The sequence below is a fragment of the Haemaphysalis longicornis genome, unplaced genomic scaffold (genome assembly GCF_048455015.1).
Source record: "Haemaphysalis longicornis isolate Haplotype H1 unplaced genomic scaffold, Haemaphysalis longicornis Haplotype H1 scaffold_4, whole genome shotgun sequence".
Taxonomy (NCBI): Eukaryota; Metazoa; Arthropoda; class Arachnida; order Ixodida; family Ixodidae; genus Haemaphysalis; species Haemaphysalis longicornis.
In genome coordinates, this window is record NW_027526361.1 from 219418870 (window position 1) to 219444320 (window position 25451).

General features: G+C 46.7%; 1 protein-coding gene across 2 annotated transcripts in view; it reads right to left on the reverse strand.

Moving 5' to 3' along the window:
- Window positions 1–24004, reverse strand: part of LOC144179636 (uncharacterized) — a 77823-nt gene extending 53819 nt beyond the window's left edge. Inside the window, exons 1-2 of one of the 2 annotated variants that reach the window (XM_077708053.1) lie at window positions 23907–24004; window positions 4739–4849 (exon numbers count right to left, since the gene is read on the reverse strand). In XM_077708053.1, coding sequence (XP_077564179.1) covers window positions 4739–4849 — 111 coding nt within the window. In that variant the 5' untranslated portion in view covers window positions 23907–24004. The remainder of the gene's footprint in view (window positions 1–4738; window positions 4850–23906) is intronic. The other variant, XM_077708055.1, reaches the window with a different exon arrangement.
- Between the last annotated feature and the right edge of the window lie 1447 nt (window positions 24005–25451).

Sequence of the window (25451 nt, forward strand, 5' to 3'; positions counted from 1 at the left end):
GTACTACTGGCCCCGCCTTACATGCGATGTCACCCACTACTTCCGGAGCTGCCGTGACTGCCAGCGACGAAAGACGCCACCGACGAGACCTGCCGGGCTTCTGCAGACGATCGCTGACCCATCGATGCAATTGCAACAAATTGGAGTGGACCTTCTGGGCCCGTTCCCTACATCCCGATTCGAGAACAAGTGGATTGTCGTAGCGACAGAATACACGACGCGTTACGCAGAGATCGCCGCTTTTCCGAGAGGGACTGTACAAGAAGTCGCAAAGTTCTTCATAAGCCGAGTTGTGCTGTGACATGGAGCCCCGGAAGTCCTAACCACGGACCGCGGAACGGCCTTTACTACGGAGCTGATGCAAGGAACATTGCGCTACAGCAACACGGATCACCAAATATCGACGACGTACCACCCCCAAACGAACGAACTAGCAGAACGTCTGAACAAGACAATCGCAGATATGCTGTCAATGTATGTCGACGTTGAACATAATACTTGGGGCGAAGTGCTCCCGTATGACACGTTTGCGTACAACACGGCTATCTAGGAAACTACGCAAGTTACGCCGTTCAAGCTTGCCTACGGAAGAAGGCCGACTACGATGCTTGACGCCATGCTTCCGCATGTAGAAGACGACGACCTCAACCCGGACGTCCAAGGATACCTTCAGCATGCGGAGAACGCCAGCCAGCTCGCTCGAGTTCGTACAACGGACCAGCAGCTGGTGGATTCCGGGAGCTACAACTTTCGATGTCAAGACGCCGAGTACCACCCAGGGGATCTTGTTTGGGTTTTGACTCCTATCCGACGACGCGGACTCAGTGAGAAGCTTCTGCGACGGTATTTCGGACCCTACCAGATTCTACGACGTGTCGCCCAACTTACCTACGAGGTGATCCCCGGTGGCGGTGCCGGAACATCACGACAACGCACGCGGCCCGAAGTAGTTTACGTGGTTCGCTTGAAACCTTACTATGCAAGATGACGGACTTATTTTTGTTGTTTGTTCGCATTGTCTTTTGTTGTAGCATCGGGTCGACGCACTCTTAGAGTGGGGGGCAATGCTGCGAACCATGTATGAGTTTGTTTATTTATTGTTTGTTTTTACTGCCCGGCCACGCCCAGCTCTGTTATCTGTGTCCGAAGTGAAGCGCGTCTTCTATTTTTTATTTTTATGCCGGACGGGCTATCTCATTCAGATTAGCAGACTGTTTCGTCTGAACTTCACAAGCCCAGAATAATCTTCTGTGATATACAATGTTCTGGATGTAAATCGACGGTTCCAAACACTCGCGCCGAAATATAGAAGCCTGCAGAGCAGACGCCGCGGCATTCGAATAACCGACGCTCGCTTGCGTATGTCACTTTGCTGAGTACTGTTTCGCCGCATATGTATTCTGTGAATTATTAGGGGAGCACAAGTTCGCTCCAATAAACTTGTTTTCCTTGAAGACAACTGCGTTGTTTTTGGCTTCGTGACAATATATTGTAACTTTTGGTTTATTGTATATCTTTGAAACACGTCATAGCACCAGTTGTAGCACAGCAGCCGTGCCTCCTCAGGCGAAGTAGGCAGGTCAAGACGAAGGTGCGCCTGAGGCCTACTGTAGGTCTACTACGTTAACGGTTCTACCCCACACATTGTAATGTAACCTATTGTGTAAATTCTTGCAGGTATGAATAGTATTGAAACGAAGCTCATGTCTCTTGTGTATGTCTGCAACACGCCATAGGACCTGTGGTGCACGTCAACAGGCATAGTGCGCCTGCCACGCGGGCCTATCACGTTAACGGTTCGACTTTGGTCACTTTCGTTGACTGTTCGAGGAAATAAGACATACGGGCTTGTAAATGGTGGTGATCAATATATGAGGTATGTAAGCGCTTAAACCGATAAGCGCATGACGTATGTAAGCGCCTAAACAAAAAAAAACATATCATGTAAACGCTTCAATCCGATTTTCATCGTAGTGTATAGCGTAGCATGAGCATCTGAGGAAACGCTTGTTACAGAGACACTGTTAGTAAATTTCAGGCCAGTGTATCTACAAAAAGCTCCATGCATACGGCGATTCCGCGACGCTGGCCTGTGAAACACACTTGGCGCTGATGCAGGCCGAATGTACCAGACTAAGATCGCGTCAGAAACATTTACACTCACGGACACACACCTCATTTGTGACCAGAGTGACTGCTCCATACAAATATGTATTTCCAACGAGCACAAATGGTAAATCCCAGTCGTGAACGTACCGCAAAAACAGCGGCCATAGTGGGAAGCGTGACGAACACTCCCGCGCCCGCCTGCTTTCGAAACGAGCCGCTAGGGGGATTTCAATGGCCCCCCCTCAGTCAGCACTCGAGGCCTATAGGGAGAGGGATCGTCCTGACAGGAAGGAACTTGGATCGAGCGCACTGGGAAAGCGGGTGTTCGGTAATCGCCGTGCGGTTGCGTCGTATGTTTTTTCGCATTCGTCGGCGGATGGATGGGAGCTTCAAATTCACGGTCCTCTTGGCGTCGTGGAGTCGTCGTAAGTTAACTCCCGCTCAAAGTTAACTCCGTAAGTTAACTCCCGTTCGCCCGCATGCAGACATTTGCACATCAAGCGGCATCCAACTGGGGTTCAAAATAATTAATGGTCGGAAGAGGCGGTGAAGCGGAGTAAAATATGGGAAAAACGGCGGTTTATCCGCAGCAGGGCCGTTGTATGAAGCAGACCACGTGCACCCGGGCGTCATATCATCGGGGTTTTTAATGCATTCTTCCTATGGGGAGTTTGCCGGAACCGCGCTGATCCGTCGTAAGAAGCGCGTCGGCGTAAGTAGGGGGGATGTATCAGCGGGGTTCCACTGTATCTTGCTGGTGCCTTCAATCTAAGTTATTCAAAACCTTCCCCTTACCTCCTCTGTGCTTCATTTGAGTGCGCAGCACTTAAACGTCCGCTAACTGGGGTTTTACGACGTCGGCTGCCTCGTAACCGAGCGAATGAAGGGGACACTGAAGACTGAAAGAAAACGGAAGAGGAAAGTACGGCGGAGAGTGAGGTATGCTAAGGCGGAGCGAGACGCTCTCCGGTCGAGACGCGCTATGAGATAACATAGACAACGAAGAGGCCAGTGAAGATGAGCCCCAGGAAAGACGAGGATGGAAGTATGGCGAAAGTGTGAGGGTGAGGGCAAAGTGCATGTGCATGCTTGGGTCCTTCGATGCATGTGCATGGGTCCCTCGTCATCCACCTCGTTGCGGGGTTCATCCGAACCACGTGACGATGTGCTGCGAGATATTGGTACAGTAAAGCACGCCGCCGTGCGTTCGTTGATCGCGCGATCATTTCCTGACACGCAGCAGCTATGCGCCGTGACCGAGAAGCCCGCAGGTCGCGCTGCACGCAAATTTCGCATTAGGGAGTATCTTTATGGCTAGACAATTTTTTTTATGTGAACATACTGCAGCTTGTCAATGCTATTTCAGAGGTGGGTGAGATACCTTGCGTACTTACCAGAAAATATGAAGTCTCACAACAACTTTATTGAAGGAGGTTCTTGCAGATCTCAGTAATAAAAGAAATTTATCTAAACGGCGGCAGCGTGGTAAGCCGGAAATTCTGTTCTACTTGTCTATTGTATATGCAAACAAAGGATACTTGAATATATTTGTGCGGGCAAAATTCAGGGTAATGTTGATGCGGCGGCAATTGTGCCTATAGTACGCTTTTGCAATACCTATGCTATGCTTATGAAAAAAGTGACAGCTGAAGTCAATTTCACATAAAAAACTTCAATTATTTTATGATGTGTCGTAGACCTAGAGGTGTTACCGGCAACAAAAAATGGTTCGCGTTGGGCGAAAATGCGACATCAAACCAACAGTTTATACAGCGAGGGGCTTGTTTTGAACGGCTGCAGTCTTGGCTATTCCGTTTAGCTATACGGTTACGAGACGCCAGGCATATTGTACCACCGAGCTGATTATCGTATTGAAATAGCAAATAAGCGAATTGTTCCAGCGTATGAAAGCTGTCATATTTATAACGGTAGCTTTTGTCGCGGCTGATTTTCTCTGAAAATTGCCCCCCGTTTTCTTTGGAGAAGGTTTTTTTGTTGTGCTGTTAACGTAATCAGAAACCTGCATTTTCATAAGCACACTTTTGTAGGGTGAAAAATTGGAACAATTGAAGAAGCTATATTCGCTGCCGTTTCCAAAGCACTACTTTTTTGGGTGCCTGTCCAAACTGAAACCGTTAGGAACTCTCTGTGACATTCTTTATGACTGCAATAGAAGCATACGAGGATAAAGCTATGCCACCCACTACGGATGTTCCACCAAGCTCGCTCTTCCTGTAATCAACAATCTATGCGCCATGCTTTCCAGAGTAATGAGAAAACGGTTTTGAAGGCGTTATTACAGAACAATATTACCTGTTGTTACTGAACAACAACTCTAACCACCCCAACAGTTGGGGCTCACAAAAGCGAGCGGTAAGCTTTTATTCATTTTACGGAAGATACAATCTATTTCGCACCGATGAATGTAGATCACCTACCGCGACCGAATGAACATATTTCAGTTTTTCTATTGTAAAACCGGCGGGTATGCTGATTTTAGAGAAAACAGTAACCCCCTTAAAATATCTTTTCTGCCCCAGTGCAATGACATAATAAACTACAGGCATGTAACCAGACGCCTCCAACTTAGTGAAACGCATAAATGGGTTGACGTTAGTCCACGCCTCACCCATTTTGACTGAGGGTGCCTCCGCAGATGATCCAGGATAAAATCACCGAAATTCTTTTGGATACTGAAGGTGTATGCGCTGTCGTCCATTGGGCTTCTTAGAACAGCCATCTGAAAATACGCAGACGGATGCCACAGGTCTGAAATGTCCTGGTGGAACAATTTCCTCTGGGTGTTTTTGAAGTGATGCCTTTCCGAAAACATTAAACATGGAGGCTTACATACAGCATCTAAAATCCTATGGTCCGCGAAAAACCGTGACTGTGCGCAGAAGCTGTGAACACAATAACCCCTAGATAAAATTTTATTATTTATGTTTTGTTGCTACTTCTTTAGAGAATGTTTGGAGTTTCCTTGAGGCAGGCTTTTGTTGTGCGGTGGCCACTGTCATAAGCGTTTCTAAAGAATATGGGAAGATATTCTTGCTATTTGATCCGGAACGCATAGTAAAATACGAGCATAATTATATATTCGCTTTTTCTTTTTACGTAGCGAAGCATCGTGCTTTTAAGAAAGCTCAGCGCGGTCACAGAAATGGAATGAAGCTATTACTTTTGTAGACATCATGGCAGAAAATGGGCTTAAGCAAGCGCAACTTCACCCTCGGACTTTTTTAATACCGAGTTACAGATAAACAGAAAGAATTGCTTTGTTGATATTTACTACATACTCGCAGATGTCCTGGAGATAACTGATTATTCTGGATCGCCAGCACCAGATACGAATAACCACAGAGCCAGTAGTATATATATCAGTAGAAATCGGAATTTGAGAAAAGCCGTATTTTTTTCCTTGCTCTGCTATTGGCCCAGTTTTATGTATGAGCATGTACTATAGGTTAAGAAGGGCTTTTATTTTGTTTTAATAGCGGATAATAATGAAAATTTGGTAATTCGGCACTAAATTCTTTAAAAGCGCATTTTCAAGATCTGCGCCTATATGAACACTATTTATCCTCACCTTTCGCTTTCGAATGCAGCTTGTGCTCGTTATTTGCGTTACTGGGCTACATTGTCTCCGGAGAACTCTGTGAAATTCAACGTAGGCCTACAGTTAAACAAACTCTTGGAAAACAACCGCAACCAGCAGGGATATGGACCGCGCATTCCTGCATACGCCACCGCGCGGACATGGCGCGAGCGGTGGCTGAGAGAAACACTGCGGAGAGCGCAGAGGAGAAAGGAGAGTGAAGAGTAAAATGCATAGCAAAATTAGATGTACACGCGGCTTTTCTTTGGTTTGCAATTTACTTTTACGTAAATTTATGTCTTGCCTGTAAAATGTTATTATCATTGTACGTAAATTTACGTCTTGCCTGTAAAATCTTATTATCATTGCATTTAAATTTACATCTTGCCTGTAAAATTTTATTACCATTGTATGTGAGAGTATTGCCAGGGTTGTACTTAACAGAAATTATGTAGGAAAATGTTAACTTTTTAATAAATCGTCTTCTTGCTAGCGCTAATTATGTTTTTTTGTTCTGTGGTAAATTAATTGCGTCAGACAGCAATAAAAATACACTTTTTAAATCAGTATTCCCAGATTTCAAGGTTTTTTCAAACATTTTTAAATATGTGCTACATTCGAGGTAGCGACAGTGGTTATTGAACATGAGTATGAGCAGTCAGTTTGATGAATGAAGCTAGTTTATCGTCATTGGTCTACGTTCAATTGTTGATACCTTCATGCTGTCATGAACAGTAGCATTTCTGGCTTTGCGTTTGTAGTGATAGGTCGTGCACGTCCTCGTTAAAACTAATTTGCATTTATTTATTTATTTATTTATTTATTTATTTATTTATTTATTTATTTATTTATTTATTTATTTATTTAATACATACTGCCAGACACCTCTTGGTGGCCAAGGCAGGAGTGATACAAACTTCCATACTTGCAGCCGCGCAATACAGTACAGTTCAGGGTACAGAAATAAAATCACCACATCACCACAAACAAAATCACCACATAACTTAACATATTTAAATATTTATGGAGGCTATGCATACGTCGTTGGAGGCCTAAATCGCCCTCTTGCCTGATCATTTTGGGGCCTTAAACACGCTTTTTTAAAGGGGCTCTGCCACACTCCCACTAAACGCTTTCAGTGGGAGTGTGGCAGAGCCCCTTTAAAAAAGCGTAAACGGGTGGCCGAGCTCGGTCGCGCCATCGAAAAATACAGCCGCGAACTGTGCACGCAACAGTGGCACGCCATCTGCAACGAAGCCGACGGACAACTACATCAGGGCAGGACCTGGCAGCTCCTTCGTCACCTCCTCGACGAAACAAAGAGCAAGGGATACCAACGTCACCGCCTAGCGCAAATCATGCACACCACCATCAAGAAACTCGGCAAAGACGAAACATGCAAACGCATCAACGAGCGGTACCTACCAAGCACACCCACCGAAGAACACGAAGACTACAGCGGGACCCCCAACCCCACACTAGACCGCGACATAGAGGAGTGGGAAGTACGAGCGACACTACAACACCTAAACTGCAAGTCGGCAGCGGGCCCGGACAGGGTCACCAACAAGGCACTCCGCAACCTCAGTGACGGAGCCATCGAAGCCCTCACAAGATATTACAACAAGTGTTGGCGCGCGGGAGCCCTCCCCAAACAGTGGAAGGCGGCACGGACAATCCTCATCCCCAAGCCCGGCAAACCACCTGACATCGGGAACCTTCGCCCCATCTCCCTCACATCATGCGTGGGCAAGGTTCTCGAGCACGTCCTCAACAGCCGATGGCAACGCTACCTCGAAGACGAAGGCCTCTACCCCGACAACATGTTGGGGTTTCGTGAAAGGCTCAGCACCCAGGACGCGATGATCCTGATACAGCACGACATCCTCGATGCATCAGTTCCCACCCAAGATAACAGGGCAGTGCTGGGCCTGGATCTCCAGAGCGCCTTCGACAAGGTACGCCATTCCGCCATCCTGGCACAGGTCTCGCGCCTGGGCCTGGGGGAGAGGACATACAACTACATTCGCGACTTCCTGTCGCACCGCACCGTGGAACTGCAGGCGGGAGACCTACAGCTACCGGAACGCGAGCTGGGCAGTGTGGGCACACCCCAAGGCTCGGTGATATCGCCAGTGCTATTCAACCTCGTGATGGTTGGCGTGGCCGAGCGACTTTCGGGGATCCCGCAGGTTCGCTACACCATCTACGCAGATGACATTACCTTGTGGGTCCCCGGAGGGAGCGACGGCCACATCGAGTCTACACTACAAGAGGCGGTAGACGCCATCGAAGAGCACTTGGCGGGAACCGGGCTGCGATGCTCCCCGCACAAGTCCGAGCTGCTCATCCTCCCACCACCGGGGCGGTACCGCAGGAAGGCAGAAGAAGACTCCGCCACAATTACATTGCACACGAGCGACGGCAGCGTCATCCCAAGAGTGCAAACCCTCCGCGTCCTCGGCATGCTCCTCGAAGCTAGCCGGGGTAACAGCGCCACGGTCGACCGAGTCATCACGAAGCTGGGCATCACCACCCGCCTCATCAAACGCATATCCACAAGACGTCAGGGCATGAAGGAACACAGCCTCCTAAGACTAGTACAATCCTTTGCGATGAGCCACGTGGCCTACGTGGGGGCCTTCCACCCATGGAAGCAACACGAAAGGGACAAGATCAATGCGGCCATCCGCAGGACTTACAAAGCCGCGCTGGGGCTACTCAACAGCACCAGCACGGAGCGACTTCTGGAATTGGGACTCCACAACACTCTGGAAGAGATCAGTGAGGCCCAAAGAACAACACAACTCGAACGCCTTTCAACCACGAGGGCCGGCAGAAGCATCCTCGAGCGAATCGGTTACGGCCGCGACAGCAAGGGGAAGGATCCGCCCAACACACAGAGCCTCCCAAGAGAGATACTCCAACGCATCAAGATACTACCGCTGCCCCGCAACGTGCATCCCGACCATAATCCAGGTCGCCGAGAGGCCAGGGCCAAGGCCCTCACCGAGGCGCACGCGAATGACACGGGAGCCCTCTACTTGGACGCAGCAAGGTACCCAAACCGTCCGAACACCTATGTGGCCGTGGCGGTGAAGTCTACAACAGGGGAAGTGTACAGTGCGTGCAGTGTTCGTGCTCCTTCTGCCACGCAGGCAGAGGAGGTTGCCATCGCGCTCGCGCTGTCACACCCGCACTGTACTACAGTGCTCAGTGATTCGCGCTCGGCTATCGCAAACTACGCCAAAAACACAGTGAGTGCAAGTGCAGTGAACCTATTGAGTGCGAGCGTTGTGAACTCAGTACAGTGCCCAGCCAGAGGAGCACCAACCGCACACGTCACCCATCTCCGCTGGTTCCCGGCGCACACAAGCGTCGGAGCCAGCGCCCACCCCAACCGCAACGAGGAAGCGGACGCCGCCGCGCGCAAACTTTCGAACCGCGAGGCGCCCCCCCGCTCCTCACCGGCGGACGGGTCCCACGACATCGAACAAGAGCCCCTTGCATCATATGGGGAGATACTACAATGGTACCGGCTTGGGAGGCGGACCAAACCACCCCCTCATCCGAAGCTCAACCGCGCCGAAGCAGTGCTTTACAGGCAACTACAGACGAACTCAGTGCTCACCCCGGTGCTCGCGCGCCACGTGTGCCCCGACATCTACGAAAACGTGTTGTGCAGTATGTGCAAGAGAACAAATGCAACGCTAGCCCACCTGATGTGGGGCTGTGAAAGACATTTAATAGAGGCAGACGACGCAAGGCGTATGCCCGAGGACACCACTCTCGCCATGAACTCGAGTGAGCACGACATACAAATACGGATTATCCAGCGGCTCGAGGCTGCTCTTGCAGGGCAGAAGCGTAGGGAAGCGTCGTCGGAGGGTCGACGGGTCAACACCCGCACACCCAACGCGCGCCGAACGCGCCGACGCCCGCGAGGCATTGCTTCGGGGACGACCTGACCCTCGTCTAGGAGAGGCCGGCCCTGCGTGGCCGTAGCCCCCTCCCTCCGCAGGAACATTCAATAAAGTCATTTTCTCTCTCTCTCTAAACGCTTTCACTATTTCTTTCGCATCTGGAAGCACTGCGAAAGCTATAGGGAGCGCCTGCAGGGAGGTCTACGGAGTGATTTGGTCGCAGCAGATGCGCCTTCAGTTTGCAGTGGTTTGCATGTGTGGCTTGGTTTTTTATGTGGCTACTGAATGCGTTCGTTGCTGGAATAGAAGTAAAGCGGGCCAATAGCCGCTAAACCGCTCTAAGGACGTAGTTTAAGCAGTCAGAGAACGCTAAGACAGGGAAATAGATAGACATCTTTTGGGCAAGTTTTCTAATTTATTTAGCAGTAATTTTTTGGCTGAGGTACTTCGCTGCCCCATATTCTAAGTACTGAATGTGTCGGTTGACTGCGTTCAGCTAGCATTTAAGATTTCTAGAAAAGTTGAAAAACGTTTGCAGAGCCACCCTTAGCGAAAAGTAATACGTTTGAAATACGTACGAGTACGCTTGAAGTGCACTTCAAATATGCTTTGTATTTGTAAATGTATTTTAAGTGCATTAAAAATTGCATTTTCTCAATTTTTAGTAAATATTGAAAATACATTAATAAAAATACGGGGAAAATACAGTGCTTTTAACTACCCTCCAAATAGATTAAAAATGCACTGAACCTCACCAATGTGCGCTTAAGGCATTCAGAATATATTGAAAATGTATTTCTTCCCGCCAAACGATCATGGTGTCAATGCACTCTAAATATTATAAAAATACACTTACCTAGCTACGTTTAGAGCAGCACTCTGAGTATACTTTAAAAGTGTGCTGAAGCATGAAAATATACTCCGAATATATTCGAAATACATTTCAAATGCCTTTTACGTTTGTCGAACGAACATGGTAGAAATACACTCTCAATACATGAAAAATACTTATAGAAAATACATTTTAAATGTATTCAGAAAGCTTTGCCGAAATGCATTTCGAGTACACTACAGGCGCTGCTTCAGTTGCTGAATTGTAAGATTCACGTAAAGCATATCTGAAGTGCCGGATAAAATACATCTCAAATGAATAAACGTACTCAGAATTTATCGTCGATATTTACTTATAATAAAAGAAACTGAGGGAGATACTTTCACTTACTGCGCTGTCTAAAGCAGACATAACTCTGCGTATTAGAGAGAAACTCGGCGTACAAATATGTAAGCGGCGGTGTTTCAACGCAATCGGCAAAGAAAAAACATCGAATTCAACGAGTATATATATGTACAGAAACACTTGCACTTTTCCAGCGTTGTTACGACGGTATCGCTGTGGGGGCTTAAAAAATTTTCTTTTTCTGAAAAATATTCGCCTTAGATGGACAACCCTGGCTATGCTTGGGAGGGCGAGCAGCTCGGCGCCTCTCACCACTCTCACTGCCGCTCAGTGCTCACTACCTCCTCCTCTGTGCCCGGCACCTGCGACGCACCCCTCCTTCACGTTTTGTCTGCCTTCGCTACGTTTCTTTTGCCTGTCCTGTTTCGGACTCCTCAACGCGCGGTCGTCGGGTGGACGCAGTCTCTGCTTGGACGGCGTGTTGCAGCGGCGTTGGCCGTCTAGCCAAGGTAAGCACGATATACCGGCTATTTGCGCGTACGGTGTCGCACTACAATTAATGGACGTTTTGCCTTGTTTTGCCTTGCAATGTTTTGCCTTGCAATTGAAGAGTGCTAATGCCCTTTATAAAATCCGCACGTGGTTGTTAGGCTTACCTCTACCTGCGAGCAAGATTTCCTACCGTAACTACGCCGTTCAAGGGAATGTACTCACAAATCAACGACAGCAAGAAGACGTAAAAAACAATGTATTTTAGGGCTTTCCTTTTCGCGTCCAATTTTTAGCTCGGGCCCTGCTGAGTGGACGGGGGACTGTTGCTACGAGTTTCCTTGTAGATCGAGTACTCATTGAGGACTAACACTTGCATTAAACACATAACAGCCAGGAACGTTTTTAGCACAGCCTGTTCACAGAAAGTCCGCCGTCCATGTTTACGCGCTTGAGAAATTTCCGAAGTGTATCCAGGGATGCAGCTTTCTTTTGTTTTCTGTTCGCAGCAGCCGCTCACAGCTGCGCATGTTCACCGCAGCCGCCGTACGGGGAAGGAACCCAGTTTGTGGCATACATTCATTTGACTAATGCACGTGGCCGGGCCATACGGCGGGAATCCGAGCAGCCTTCGCGATTTTTGTCGGTCGCATGTCGCCATTCTGTCAACTAAAGCCATGCCGTCTGTTTCGAAGTGACCAAAAGTGTTAAAAGCGACCCACGTAATCTTTGGTGCATGTGGCAGTAGCGAAGGTGCTTCATGCCCACGGACTACAAATTATTTGTCCATCTAAGACAAACTGTATGAGAGTAGCCGCTAAGTTGCAATCAGTTTCTGTTCCTACGGCCACCCAGAACCAAGAAACAGCAAAGGAAGGAAGGAGAAGGAATGCGGGTGGGGAGGGGGACTTCGAGGGAGGCAATCAGTTCCTCGCGCGAGACCCCTCGGTTCCCGGAACGGGTCCCCCGGGCGGGTTCGTCTCTTTTTGTTCCTTAGATTGCTCCCCCAAAACTTCGCGAAACTTCAGGACGTTGGCCCCTTCCTCTTTTGTGTTTCCTTGCAACTTTTTCCCTCCTTGCTGTATTCATTTCGTAGCGCATTCACGAACACGTGTGCGCGTTCCGAGAGGCCCTTCGGCCGCTCGTGGTCGAGTGACAGACACGCGGAACCCGACACGCTAACGCTGAACCACGCCACCGGAGAATTTCAGAAATGTGCCCAAAGGCACCGAAAACAGCATGGGCAGCTTGGCGGTTGTGTGTGTTTAGAAGCCGCAATTTCCCATTTTCGTCTAAAGGGTGTACCTAAACGAGTTTCTTTTAGGTGTCACGAGTCTTTATGAAGCAACTATTTTTACTTGACGGTCCCTGAAGCTAACAGGTGTTTATCTTTTTTTTTGTATGTTAAAGACGCGAGCATTTACAATTATTTTCCGCGTTGCTCCCTAATTAAATGATGACTTTGTCTCTGTACAGCAAAAAGTATAAAATTACTTGCCGGTGATGTGCGGCGGAGAGCAAAAAAATTACATGTGTGTGCAAGCGCAAATACACGTTTTCTGGCGTTGCTTGTTGTAATTGCTTCGGTTAGGTGCCTACGATATAAGAACTTGTTATTTTAAGGACAGCGTAAAATTTTTCTTGTTTTTCGAAATAACCTTACTTTGCCGTTCCTTTGAAAGCATTGTTGAATGCACACGCCAATCTAATGATATTTATGTAAGCTTTCTACTGCAATCCTGCCCATGCATTTTTATATTGTTTCGCTGCGCACTATTTTTTTAGAACGTAATCTCCGAAGAAGGTGACGCCGAAATATGGAACACATAACAATAATTGTAGTTAATACGATTACTGCCTATCTTATTTTATTAGCGTCCTGTGAGGTCACAGACCAGTTTTGTCCAAGTTAGTCGGAAAACTAGAATTGCCACCGTTTCAAGTTAACTCAAGCGCCTAAGAAAGAGAAGTAGCATAACTCTAAGAACTGTGTTGCATGTTTGGTAACGTTGTTTTTTCCCCTAATTTTCGCTAATTTTTATCCCTAGACAATTTCCAAACATAAGTCTCCCTCCCCCGCTCTTCCCCCGCCACTATTCTTTCTTAAAAATGGTATTGAAGATCTGATGCCGCATGACAATATAAACTATGCTTACCATTACATAAATTGTCTTACGTCCTTCAAAGGGGCATTGTTTTCACGGCGGGGTTTTTTTTTTCTGAAGGGGAAACTAAAAAATCTTTGCTCGCGAGGGACGTTGGCACGGCTAGAGAAAAGGCCTGATTGATTTGACATTTATGTGCCTCTAAAAAAGTGTTTCACTAATATTTTCCCATTTTCTTTTCACTGCAGCTGCTGGTGAAATTTCCCGCGTGAAGAATCCGAAATACGAAGACTCTGATGCACAACGCTTCATCTGCGCTGGCTACCGAGGTGGCTGAAGGGCATTCATTCCTGCTGCTTAGTAATGGCGAAATTGTCCACTCGACTGACGTGTACAATAAACCACTTTCAAACTGTCAATTTGTGCGCATACATGCTGTTCTTTTCAGTCATTTGCTGGCCCGAATTCCGTGCATGGCTGGTTTACATTTTCACAATGGAGCATATTTTTAGCCTAGTGCCTATTAAACGTTTGTAAACCGCAATATGATAGCTTCTAGTTGAACGTTAACAATTCCACCTAAGACACATTGCCATGGTATCTCTCAATGTATTTAGGTTTTATTTAGTATACACTACTAACACATTCTGAGTATATTTGAAGCAGTATTTTCTGTGCATTTAAAATGCATTACTAATACATTTTGCACGTATTTAAAATTACATTTTCTGAGCATTTTTAATGCATTTAAAATGCATTAAATATGTATTTTTCATGCACTGCTCAAGTATTCTTGAGGTACATTTTAATTACATTGTAAATGTATTCGAAATGCAGTTGGAATGCGGACAAAATAATGCAAAATAAATACAAAGTTAATATATGTATTAAATGCATTCAAAATACATTAAAAATACGGCATCTTTTAGCTAAGGGCATTTACTGCCTAAAAATCCGGCCACGTCGTCAGTACAGGTAATAAGGCCGGGTTCAGACTGTCGTCGCAACAGGCGTAAAACCTTTAAATAATGATGTCATTTTACGTCTCAGTTAACCGAACTGCGTGAAACTTCGTTTTTGTACGTCCATAGCGCTCGATAATGCTGTTACGTCGGTAGTCAGAACAAGGCGTAACCTACGGGTGCAGTCACATTTGCAACTGACGTTTGCGTTTCTTATTTTCCTTGGTATAGATTCTGTACTGTATTTTGTGTCTCCAGTTCAGAAACAGGATGTTGATATTCACTTCCCGCAGAGAATCTCTCCGCTCTAGAGTGCATGCACAAAAATTTGTCATGCTTTCTAGATAATCGTGGAAGAATAAAAGCAGCAGTTGACCCGGCGCTTTCTTTGCTGTTTTCCACGGGCACAATATATATGTCGGTGCTATCAAATAGAAATTGCGTGCAATTTCAAAGTACATAAATACACGGAATGTTCACATGGTTCCTCCATCCAAACGGGTCAAACTGCAGCTTTGTTGTTTTCGCAAAAACACAGAAAATGGCTATCCAAATATTTTTAAAGCTTGTGAGCGTTAGAAGCATTTCGTTTTTTTAGAACCGGTCGTTCGTATTCACCTATAAATACAGGAAAATAGGGTAGACAGAAAGCATAAGGTGCGATTTTCTCGGCAGGGGTTGTGATAGAACAGGCACAGGCCGTTGGCATATAATAGGGCTTCAATAAGGAAGCTGCCTATTATACAAGAAATACTTGGTGCTTTGATTTTCCAAAACCAAGTCAACCCTAAATAACGTACCACTCCAAATGGCAAGTGCAATGACAACCACTCACGAAGAGGTCAGTCGGTGTTTTACGAAGGAACCATTTGGACATATAGTATTAGGTGCGGCGCACCTTAGGACCGCACGATGTCTGTCCGCGTCCGTGCGCATACCATTTAAAACCGCAAAAAATCCCACAGGCAACGGCAATATTCGAGCCTGTGTCGGGAAGACCACACAGAGTTACCTCCGTATTCTGAGTACCTCCTCCACTCGAGCCCCCGCTCGAGAAGACCCTTGAAAGCGAGTTTCGGCTTCATAAACCAACCTCCACTCGAGTGTCTACTCCAATGGAGGAGCCGCTCGGCGATTTGGAGGAGCCACTCCAAGGTGTAGTCTGTGCTACCTTGAAACAGCCCTTCAATACTATTTTCAAGATGGCCGCCTACGCCCCTCTCGGTTCGAGCCGGCCGTGCTCGCTCACCTCTTTCGCGGTCCGCGAACTCCAAGAACCGCGGAGTTCGCGGAGCATGTACCCAGCATTGACGAAGCATTTAATGAAGGTTTAGGGTATTTTCGCACCGTGAATTTGCCATGTCAGCGCATAAGGTACAGGCGGAATACGCTTGAGTGCTTCAGCAAGGGCGAATTCGTGTAACGCTGCCGCTTTACCAAATCCGAGCTGCCGAGAGAGAGAGAGAGAGATGAAACGTTTATTTGAAATGAAAGGTCTTGATTGAACTAGGGTAGGTTCAAGCCAAACGTCAGCAACCGCGGCCACCCAGTGCTGCCTGCGTTGCGGCTGCTGGGTACGTTGCGATGTTATGGCACCAAGACATTTCAAGTTGTGGTGGGTGCCTTCGTCAACGTTGTGCCGCCTACAAGCCGCGTCGTCAGGCGTTCGTTGGAACTCGTAATTAGGAGAGTCGTGATGCTGCGACGGCGGGTGACCTCCGAGATATCTTTGCGGACTTGTCTTTATCCTCGCAATGGCAAGGTTGTCGCTGTCATGTACGGCAAGTCATCACTCTGTAATGAAGGCGTCACAGTAACCTATGAAACGGCTACCGTAATCTGCGTACAGTGGGTATGAAGCAGACGATCGCCGCAGCGAAGCCAGCGAGCAGCTGGTCTGCTTCAAAGCGAGTTTTATTTATTTTTTCTTTTTTGTTCGCCTCGCCCGCGCTGCGAGGCACCGCCCCCTTCAAGTGCCCGTCGCTTTGTGCTCGACTGCTACCTCGCGCTTTCGTGCTGTCGAACGCAAACATTTCTACCGGGTTTACCGTGGTGCCATCGAAATTACAAACCCAAACCTTTGTAATCTTAACATTATGTGGACTTTTAGCTGAGGATAGTGCCGTGAACAGCGAAAAACAAGGAATTAAGTGCTCAGCAATTCCGGCCGAAAATGTGGGCTCGCCATGCATAAAAACAAAACCGCGTACACTTCCATCCCTTTCGCTGACATCGCTATCTTGGCTGCCACCCAGAGTGGGGACGCTGAAGCTCATACTGATCGATAAGATCAGAAAGAACGGGAGGCACGACGAGATACGGGGAGCAGATCAGACAAAAATAAAACATTTATCGTATCCTACTAAAGTATGTGAGCAGTGTGGCCAGACCAACAAACAGCTATCTCTAGTTGTGTCCACCTAGCTCATGTCATTTTTGTGCTCCGCTCAATCGCAGAAAGTAATATTTCTTAAAATGCCAATACAGTTATTCAACAGAAAATAAAGACGTTATAAAGCTATATTTTGGAGGCGTACTTTCATGCCTTGAACAGAAATTTGCGATAACCTCGCCTCCAGATGCCTTTCACTCCCCCTCAGAAACTGCGATCTCGAGGGTCGCTCGAAATGGAGGATTTCCTCGGAAGATCGGCCTCACCGCGTTAATGAAATACCGCGTTTATCAATACGGGGGTTAGTGTCAGTCATCCTACCCATTGAGCTACGACCGTGACTTAGTACCCAAAAGTCAAACGGCTTACTCCCTCGCCTGCGACGGTGCGGAGTACCCTACGACCTCCCAATGTCTGTCCGCGACCATCCGTGCGCACACCACCATCAAGCGAAATTTGATTTGAGCCGTGAGTTGCAGTTTCATTTAGAGAATAATCAAGGTGCAACCCGCGGCTAAAATCGAATGACGGTCGGGGCGCAAATCGGATGTCATTCGGGGCGCAACTTGGATGTCATTCCGAGTCCCCGTACTCCGCGCCCTCGCCAAAATCCACGGAGTGGAGATGCGGCCGTTTTTTTAACCTACACCGCTTAAGCAGACAACCTATGTTCTGCACATGTGTGGCGCACATCTGGCGGATTATGTGTTTCCCTGACGCACATCCTGTCTTTGGTATGACGGATTGTGGTTAAACCTGTGCTATTAAATTTACACAGGAAACGCGTCTGCTTTTCCGGCTTTATGTCTTCTGCATCATTTTTATGGATCCATAACTTATCTAAACAATTTGTGAGGGAAACGTTGTAGGGATTGCTGTATACCTGCCAAATGCGAGACACTGCTTCGCAAAATGTAAAATAAAAAAACCTGCCCTGAACAAAACCAAAAGAGCGCCTTCAGTTTCCTCGTCATTTATAATGACATATTCAGTATGACTACACCGCCACCCCCTTTCCCATCCCCTCCTCGGATAAAGTCACTCACATCTGTAATAAAAATATAGCCTGAAGTTTTGAAGAGACTCGTTTCTTAAAGAGCCAAATATACTTAAATCTCTTGTTTCAGCCATCGTCATTACCAACATCAGCCTTGCTGTGTCCACTGCAAGCCGAAGGCCTCTCGCAAAGATCGCCATCCACGTCTATCGAGTGCTAGCCAGTGTTGTACACGCTCCTCTAAAATAGGAACGAAAGCTCGTTTCTCGTTCCTTCCCAATTTTGAAACGAGTTCCCGTTACAAGTTCTTTATTGCGAAAGGAACGCGTTCCAGTTCCACTTGAAAAATTGGAACGTGTCGTTACATTAACGTTAAAATTAGCTTTTTAAATTAGAATATAGTGTCGGATAAGCCTGGGGCGAAATTAAGTGAGAAATTTAAAACTCACATCCAACAACGTATAACATACGAATATTAGAACCGCCAGCAGCAGATTGTCTGGAGATAAAAATAATAAAAAGAAACGCTCCTTGGCGAATTTTGTCGGGGAGCACCGGACAAACTCCAGACGGCTCTGGGATATTTCGGTGCAGGATGTTTGCGTGCGGAAATTTCGGTGTACGGACATTTCGGTGCACGGAAATTTCTGTGTACGGGCGCTTCGGTGCACGGACATTTCGGTGTACGGGCATTTCGGTGCGCACACTTTTCGGCGACCAAATTATCCGGCGCTTGCCTGTTTGCGACAGGCGTTATATTTTTATTTCCGCTTAACGTGGGTTATGGACAACAATCTGGAGCAGTGAATTTATTTTTTGATTGATGCCAATTTTGATCTTTGCCAGGTATTTTTAGGAATTCCACATTTATATATTTAGTTTAATGCCTCTTCAAGGGGACACCTGTTATGCAACCGATTGAACTCTTCAGCACGCGTATTTTTTTTTTTTCGTTTATGACAGGTTGTTAATTCATATTCGCTCTTTTTTATCTGAGACAATAAACCGGTGTTTACGATGGTCCAACGAGTTTTTTGTATTTTTAAAAAAATTCACACCCTCAAATTAAATGAATTTCATGCACCTTCTCAATATCCCAAACATAACAAACATTAGCTAGGCCGCCAGAATGCAGAAAACCTTGTGAAGAGTATTACGTAGCCTGGGCTGCCTTGCTGAAATGATTTTGTGAACACTGGTCTAGGATATTGTCGCGGGGGAAGAACGGGTCTTTTTGAAAACAGCCGCAGCTTCCATATGCTCTGAATGCTGATTAAGCGCGTACGGGCTGTGCATACAAATTTCACCCATCCTGTTCGGAACAAACAACCTTCGTTGTATGCGTACATGCCTACAATCACCACATTTTAATTCTTTGTCCCAGCCCCCCCCCCCCCCCCCCCGGTTCTGTATACAATTGAATCTCGACCAGATTTCTTTTTCAGTCATATTATTTTCCTGTAGGATTTTCCACGCCTGTAGGATTTTCCTGAAAATCCTACAGGCGTGGCGGAGTTCACCGTCTCCGAAGCGTCACCGCTGTGATCCAGGAAAAAGGTTTACATTCACCATGAGCTCACGAAACCTCCATAATGTGCAACAAAGGACACCCCAAAAGCCGCTGAGAACACAATGGCTACTATAGTTTGCTGGCTACGCCTTTCCGCGCTTCACGGTCATACCGACGGCGCCCCCACTCCAGGAATAGCTCTTTCTTCGTCTTCAGTCGCCCCATTTGGAATTAACCATTGAAGTCGCGCATATCATGGACGCCCCAGGCATACATAACTTTCTCCTATTATAAGGAGCAAAAAATTGAATAGGCTAGTGTGATGAGAGCGGCAACAGTCGTCTTCCGGTTTTCGAAGTCCAGTTGACACAATGGTGAAGCACAGGTAACACCCCTCTCTCTCTACGAAGGGGGCTGGTAGCCGGCGGGGCTCAGCCATCCCCTCCACAAAGTAACGCCACCGTAAGTGCGATCGTTGGTTGGTTAGTTTTAAGTATACACAGCCGACACCGAATGCAACGAAGACGATATTGATTGAAAAAAATAATTAAAACGGAATGCACACGCGCCTAATCGACCTCGTTTTCCTGTTTTTTTTCGGAAGTTTTGCTCTGAGGGAGGGTAGAGGGAATGAACTAAAAGCAGCAGCAGCGCATTTCATCGTTGGGTGAAGTGAAAAGGAAGTGCTTTGGTAACAATAAAAGTATTAGGGTTGTTCACATAAATGCTAACATAAAGAAAAAGGTTCATCATCATCATAATCACCAGCCTATCTACTTCCACTGCAGGGCAAAGGCCTCTCCCATTATTCTCCAATTATCTCGGTCATGTGCCAACTGTGACCAATTTATCCCCGAAAACTTCTTGATCTCATCTGCCCATCTAACTTTCTGCCGCCCCCTGCAACGCTTGCCTTCTTGCCGCCCAGAAAAAAAGAAAAAGGTTAAACGGATGCAAATTAACAACGTTAATTTTTAATTTTTACTGTCTACTACAGAAATTGGGTTTCATGTGGCAATACCTCGCCAGGGTTTAGCGTTCATTTCCACGCACGGCGGCGCAAGCACAACTCTCGAACGTAAAATCATATCAAGTCACGAAATTGCAATATTAAAGCTAAAATGTTCAAAGAATGCCTGGAATATCCCGTGACTCAAAATGACTGCTCCAAGACGTCGTGCGCCCAAATGTCCGTGCACAAAAATGACCGCACCGAAAAGTCCTGCACCCAAATGTCGGACACCGAAATCTCCGGATCCCGTCTTAGTCAATCTTTCCCCGCTAAGGAACAATTCCATCGGCCAGACGCGCATCCTCGCCTTCCCAGATTAACGATGAAAAGGGAAAACCATTCTCGCGGCTACGCCATTCACCCGTGGAACGCCGCGTAAGCTCAACCAGCATGAAAGCAAGCACAAGCTGCGGCCTGCTGCGTGGTTATTCTTCTGCCTTATAGCTTCTAGGAAGCACGTACAGCTGAAGGGCCGGCAAGTTGACCAGCTTATAGGAAGAGAAACGCAGTAGCGACTTGTGTATTTTTGTACTCTTGGTATCAAAAACAGTCAAATCCTAGCAATGTAACGGCAGGAACTCCGTTCCTGCCGTTTCTTTGAAAACCTACCGAGTTACCGTTACAGTTCCACTGACCCTTGATGGAACCGTGGCGTTCCTCCGTTCCTCCAAAAAGGAAGGAACTAGTTCCAGGAACTCCGTTGCTTGTAACACCGTTCCGTACAACATTGGTGCTACCTGAGTCCATTCTTACCCACAATTTGTTGTAGTTCATCTCTCAATCGAGTGCTTGACTATCCCCTATTGCGTTTACGGTCTATTGGCAGCCACTCCGGGAAACTGTCCACCTGTTTTCCCTCATTCGCATTACAGAACCCGCGCACGCCCATTTTTTTGTCTTAATATGAGGTACAGCGTCTTCCAACTGATCTTGTTCTTTAATCCACGAAACTGTTTTCTTATCCCTCACCGTAGCCCCTAAAATTCTATCCATTACTCGTTGGGCATACCTAAGTTTCCTTTCAAGCGGTTAAGTGAGATCAGAAGTTTCTGTCCCGTACGTCACTCCTGGAAGAACGCATGGGTTGAATACCATCTTTAAGAGTAATGAAGTTAACTTACCAGTCAGGATATCAGAGTTCCTATCAAACGCAGCCCGCCCCGCGCTTATTCCGCGGCAATTTTCTTTTCATGGTTGGGATCAGCGCCTATGATTTGGCCAAGGCAGGCGTAATGTCTTGCTGTTTCCAAGATTTCGCTATCTACCATAAGGTCCCATTCAGTGGCATGCTGACTGAACAGTACCTTTAATTTTTTTGTCGTTTTTGTAATCGTGCAATCACACTTTCCGAGCGAGAGTGGCAAATCATGCTCTGCAATTTCCTCCTGCTTTGCCTGAACAAGAAAATGTCTAGTGCCAACCTTGGGGGGCTGAGATCTTCCCCGTTAATTCGCCCCCCTGTACTTCTCCGCCTAAGGTTTCTGAGCGCATTCTCCAGACAGGCTGTGATACTTGCTGATATGTAATCTCCCCTTTCCGCGCACCCTTTGGTGTAGGAAACTTGCCAATTCTTTGGTGAAGGCGTATATTTCCCGTGTATCCGTCGCGTATGGCGTATGGCTTGTCGACTGCGCGATCACGTAACGACTTAATCGGAATTTGAATAGGCCCCTATGTGGATATTATGTGGACTCACCATTCTCTTTCGAGTGCCATTTTAATCGTTATTTATGTTATCGGGAAACATTTCTGCTCTGGACTCTTTGGGATTCAACCTAGTGTATAGTTTAACCAACTCCTGGAATACAACCGCTAGTAGAAGTGATATAGCACGCACCGGCCAGCATTACGCGTCGCGCTGCCATGGCTTTACCGGTTGGCGAAAGCAATACTGCAGAGAGCGCAGGCGGAAACGAGAGTCAAAAGCAAAATACAAGAAAAATTTTGATGCATGAGCGCCTTTTCATTAGTTTGTAATTTACTTTTTCAGTTAATTTGCGCCCTGCCCGTACAATTTGGATATCATTGTGTGGGAGAAATATATATTTCCAGGGTTTTTTCTAACAGCCCTTATGGAAGAACTTCTTCATTTTAAAAATATCGTCGGGTCGTAATTTATTTTGTCAGGCAGACGAAGTACGGCGGTTTTCAATCGGTATTACAACAGTTTAAGCAGTTTTTCATACATGTTTAACTCTGTGCTATGCTAGAGCAAACGACAGTGAGATTGAACATGAATGTAGGCGGCGAGCTTGATGAGCAAAGCTAGTTTATCTTCATTAGGCCAGGAGATTTATGGAACAACGAAACAAGTATTTTTAACGGTTGCTGCCTTTATGTAATCATAAGGAATAACATTTGTCCGGTTTCCCTTTTATAGTTGTAGGTCACGCACGTGTTTGTTTAAGTTTGATTTACGTAAAAATTTATGGTGCCTATATTTTGTCGTTCGAGGCCTGAATTGCTGCTTTGTCTCATCTTTTATGGCGCCTTCAAAGCGAATTTTTAAAGCGACCCTGCAGCACTTCCGACAAACGCTTTCACTATTTCCTTCGCATCGGGAAGAACTGCGAAAGCTATAGTTACCGCCTGCAAGGAGCGGCACTGCGCGATTCGCTCGTCCCAGCAAATGCACCTTCAGTTTCGGCTTTGATTTTGTGACTTTTAACATTGAAAGCATATATCAAATCCCTATATTGCTGCCACTGAAGGAAAGCGGGCCAATAGCCGCTACACCGCTCTAGTGACGTAATTTAAGCGGTCTACGAATGGAAATACCCAGAAAGAGGGAAAAATCGCTTGAGCAAATTTCTAAGTTATGTGATGGGCGTACAGCAGTAATTTTTGGCTGTAGTACTTTGCGACCCCTAGTTGGATGTGTTGTTGGACAACGTTCTGCAAGCATTTAAGGTTTCTAGAACAGCGAAAAGATGTTTTTAGGGTCCTTTTAATGCCTAAAAATATGGCCTATACATATGGCAGCCACGGTGTCCGTACAAGTAACTAAACCAAGGATATATTCACATTAACAATTGCCATTTTCCTTCCCTCTTTTCCCATGTAGGATTTTGTTAGAGTACATTGCGTCTCCAGCTCGGAAATAGGATGTTGATATAAACTTTGAGTAGAGAATTTCTACACTTCAAAATAAATCAAATACGCGCAATTAGACTCACGAATATTTTTTTTATTCCTAACTATCTTAGAACAATAAAAGCAACAGTTGACCCGGCTCTTTGCATGCTTTTTGCAACGGCAGAACTATATGCCCGTGCATTGAAGTAGGATTTGAAATGGAATTCGAAAGTCCATAAACAAACGAAATGTGCACACGATTCCGCTACCCAAACGCGAAAATTGCAGCATTTTCCGTCAAAACACAAAAATGGCTATTAATATATTTTTAAAGCAGTGCGCCTGGAGTACATATACTATTGATAAATGCACTGAAGAAATTAGGCTTTAAAGAAATGACATGAGTGTAAAAGCGTGCCATTTTCGGCGCAAGGGGCCTTGATAGACCAGAGATCGATCTTTGGCACATAATAGGGCTGTAATGAGGAAACTGCTTATTTGACAGGAAAACTTAAGGCGTTGTTTTTAAAAAGCCAAGTCAAACCTAAATAACTCACCGCTTCAAATGCCAAGTGCGATTACAGGCACTCACAAAGAGATCAGTCGGTGAATTACAAAGGACCATCACGAGACGTAGACTTTAACTAACATCGGTTGAGCAATCACCGGATGTTCTGCTCATGCGTGGCGCGCATCCGGCTGATTGAGTGTTACAGGATATGCTTCATCCGGCTGAATGATGCATATCCTGTATTTCACAACAAGGGTTGCGGTCAAACCAGAGAAATATGTGTTCCACAGGAAACGCGTTTGCTTTTTCGGCAATATGCGTTTTACTTCATGTTTCCTGGATCCATATATTTTGTCTAAACACTTTTCACGGAAAAGTTGCAGAGACCGCTGTTGAACTTGTCTATCCCGGAGGCTGCTTTGCCAAAGTAATGATGATGATAAATAAACTTTATTGGAGACCAGGTGCTGATGTTAGGGCACCCGCCCGGTGGGAGGCTTCCTTAGTCCGGGATGCCTTGGGCTATGCTGGCCATCCGTGCCCTCTCCACCAATCGTCGCTGGTGTGGAAGGTCGGAGCTGGTCAGCAGCTCCACCCACTGCTCATAAGTAGGGTTGGGGTTAGGGGTGAGGGAACGGGATTGCTGGCACTCCCATACAATGTGGTACAGGGTGCCTGGGTGGGGGCAGGAGTTGCATGTGGCAGGGTATTGGGTGGGATACATGGCATGTAGCAGGGTGTTATGTGGGTAGGAGTTTGTCTGTAGGCGCCGGAAGGTAGTAGCTTCATTGCGAGAGAGGTTCGGGTGGGGGAATGGGTATTTGCGACGCCCGTTCCTGTAGTGGGCGAGTATTTCGGCGTATGTTTGCAGCGGGGTGGGCTTAACTGTTGCTTCCGATGGGGGTTCGTGGCCCTCGTTAGAAACTGCCCGGTGTCAGTGAGCGCGGGCAGCGGCGTGTGCCGCTTCGTTACCTCCGAGGGATTCGTGACCTGGAGTCCAAATTATTTGCAGTTCTGGGAGTAGTTTTGCTTGTTGCAGAATTTTCAAGGAGGGTTGTGATATGCGTCCTTTTAGGTAGTTCCTGCAAGCGGCTTGGCAGTCAGTAACAATAGTTAAAAAGTCTTGGCCTGTTGTGGCGGCAAGGGCAATGGCAACCTCTTCAGCTGTTTCGGTGGAGTTGGTGAAAACAGACACTGCAGCGAGCTCAGTTCCTCTGGCATTAACCACGCTGGCGGCTTGTGCAGATTTGTGGGGGTATGGCGATGCATCTGTATATCGGGTGCAGGGGAGGTGGTGGTATTGATTATAGATGGTTCGGGATCTTGCTGTTCGGCGTGCTTTGTTGTAGGTGGGGTGCATATTTCTTGGGATTGGAGCAACCCGAATGTTTTGTCGTATAGCCAGAGGGATGCGAATTTTCTGGTCGTGCTTGGGCGGTATAGAGTATTGAAGTTTCAAGAGCGTTGCCCTACCCGTTGGAGTTAGTTTAAGCCGCTGTATTTGAGAAGTGTGGTGTGCCTCTTCGATTTCTTCCCATGTGTTGTGGACGCCAAGCTGCAGGAGTTTAGTAGTTGCTGTCTTGGGAGGGAG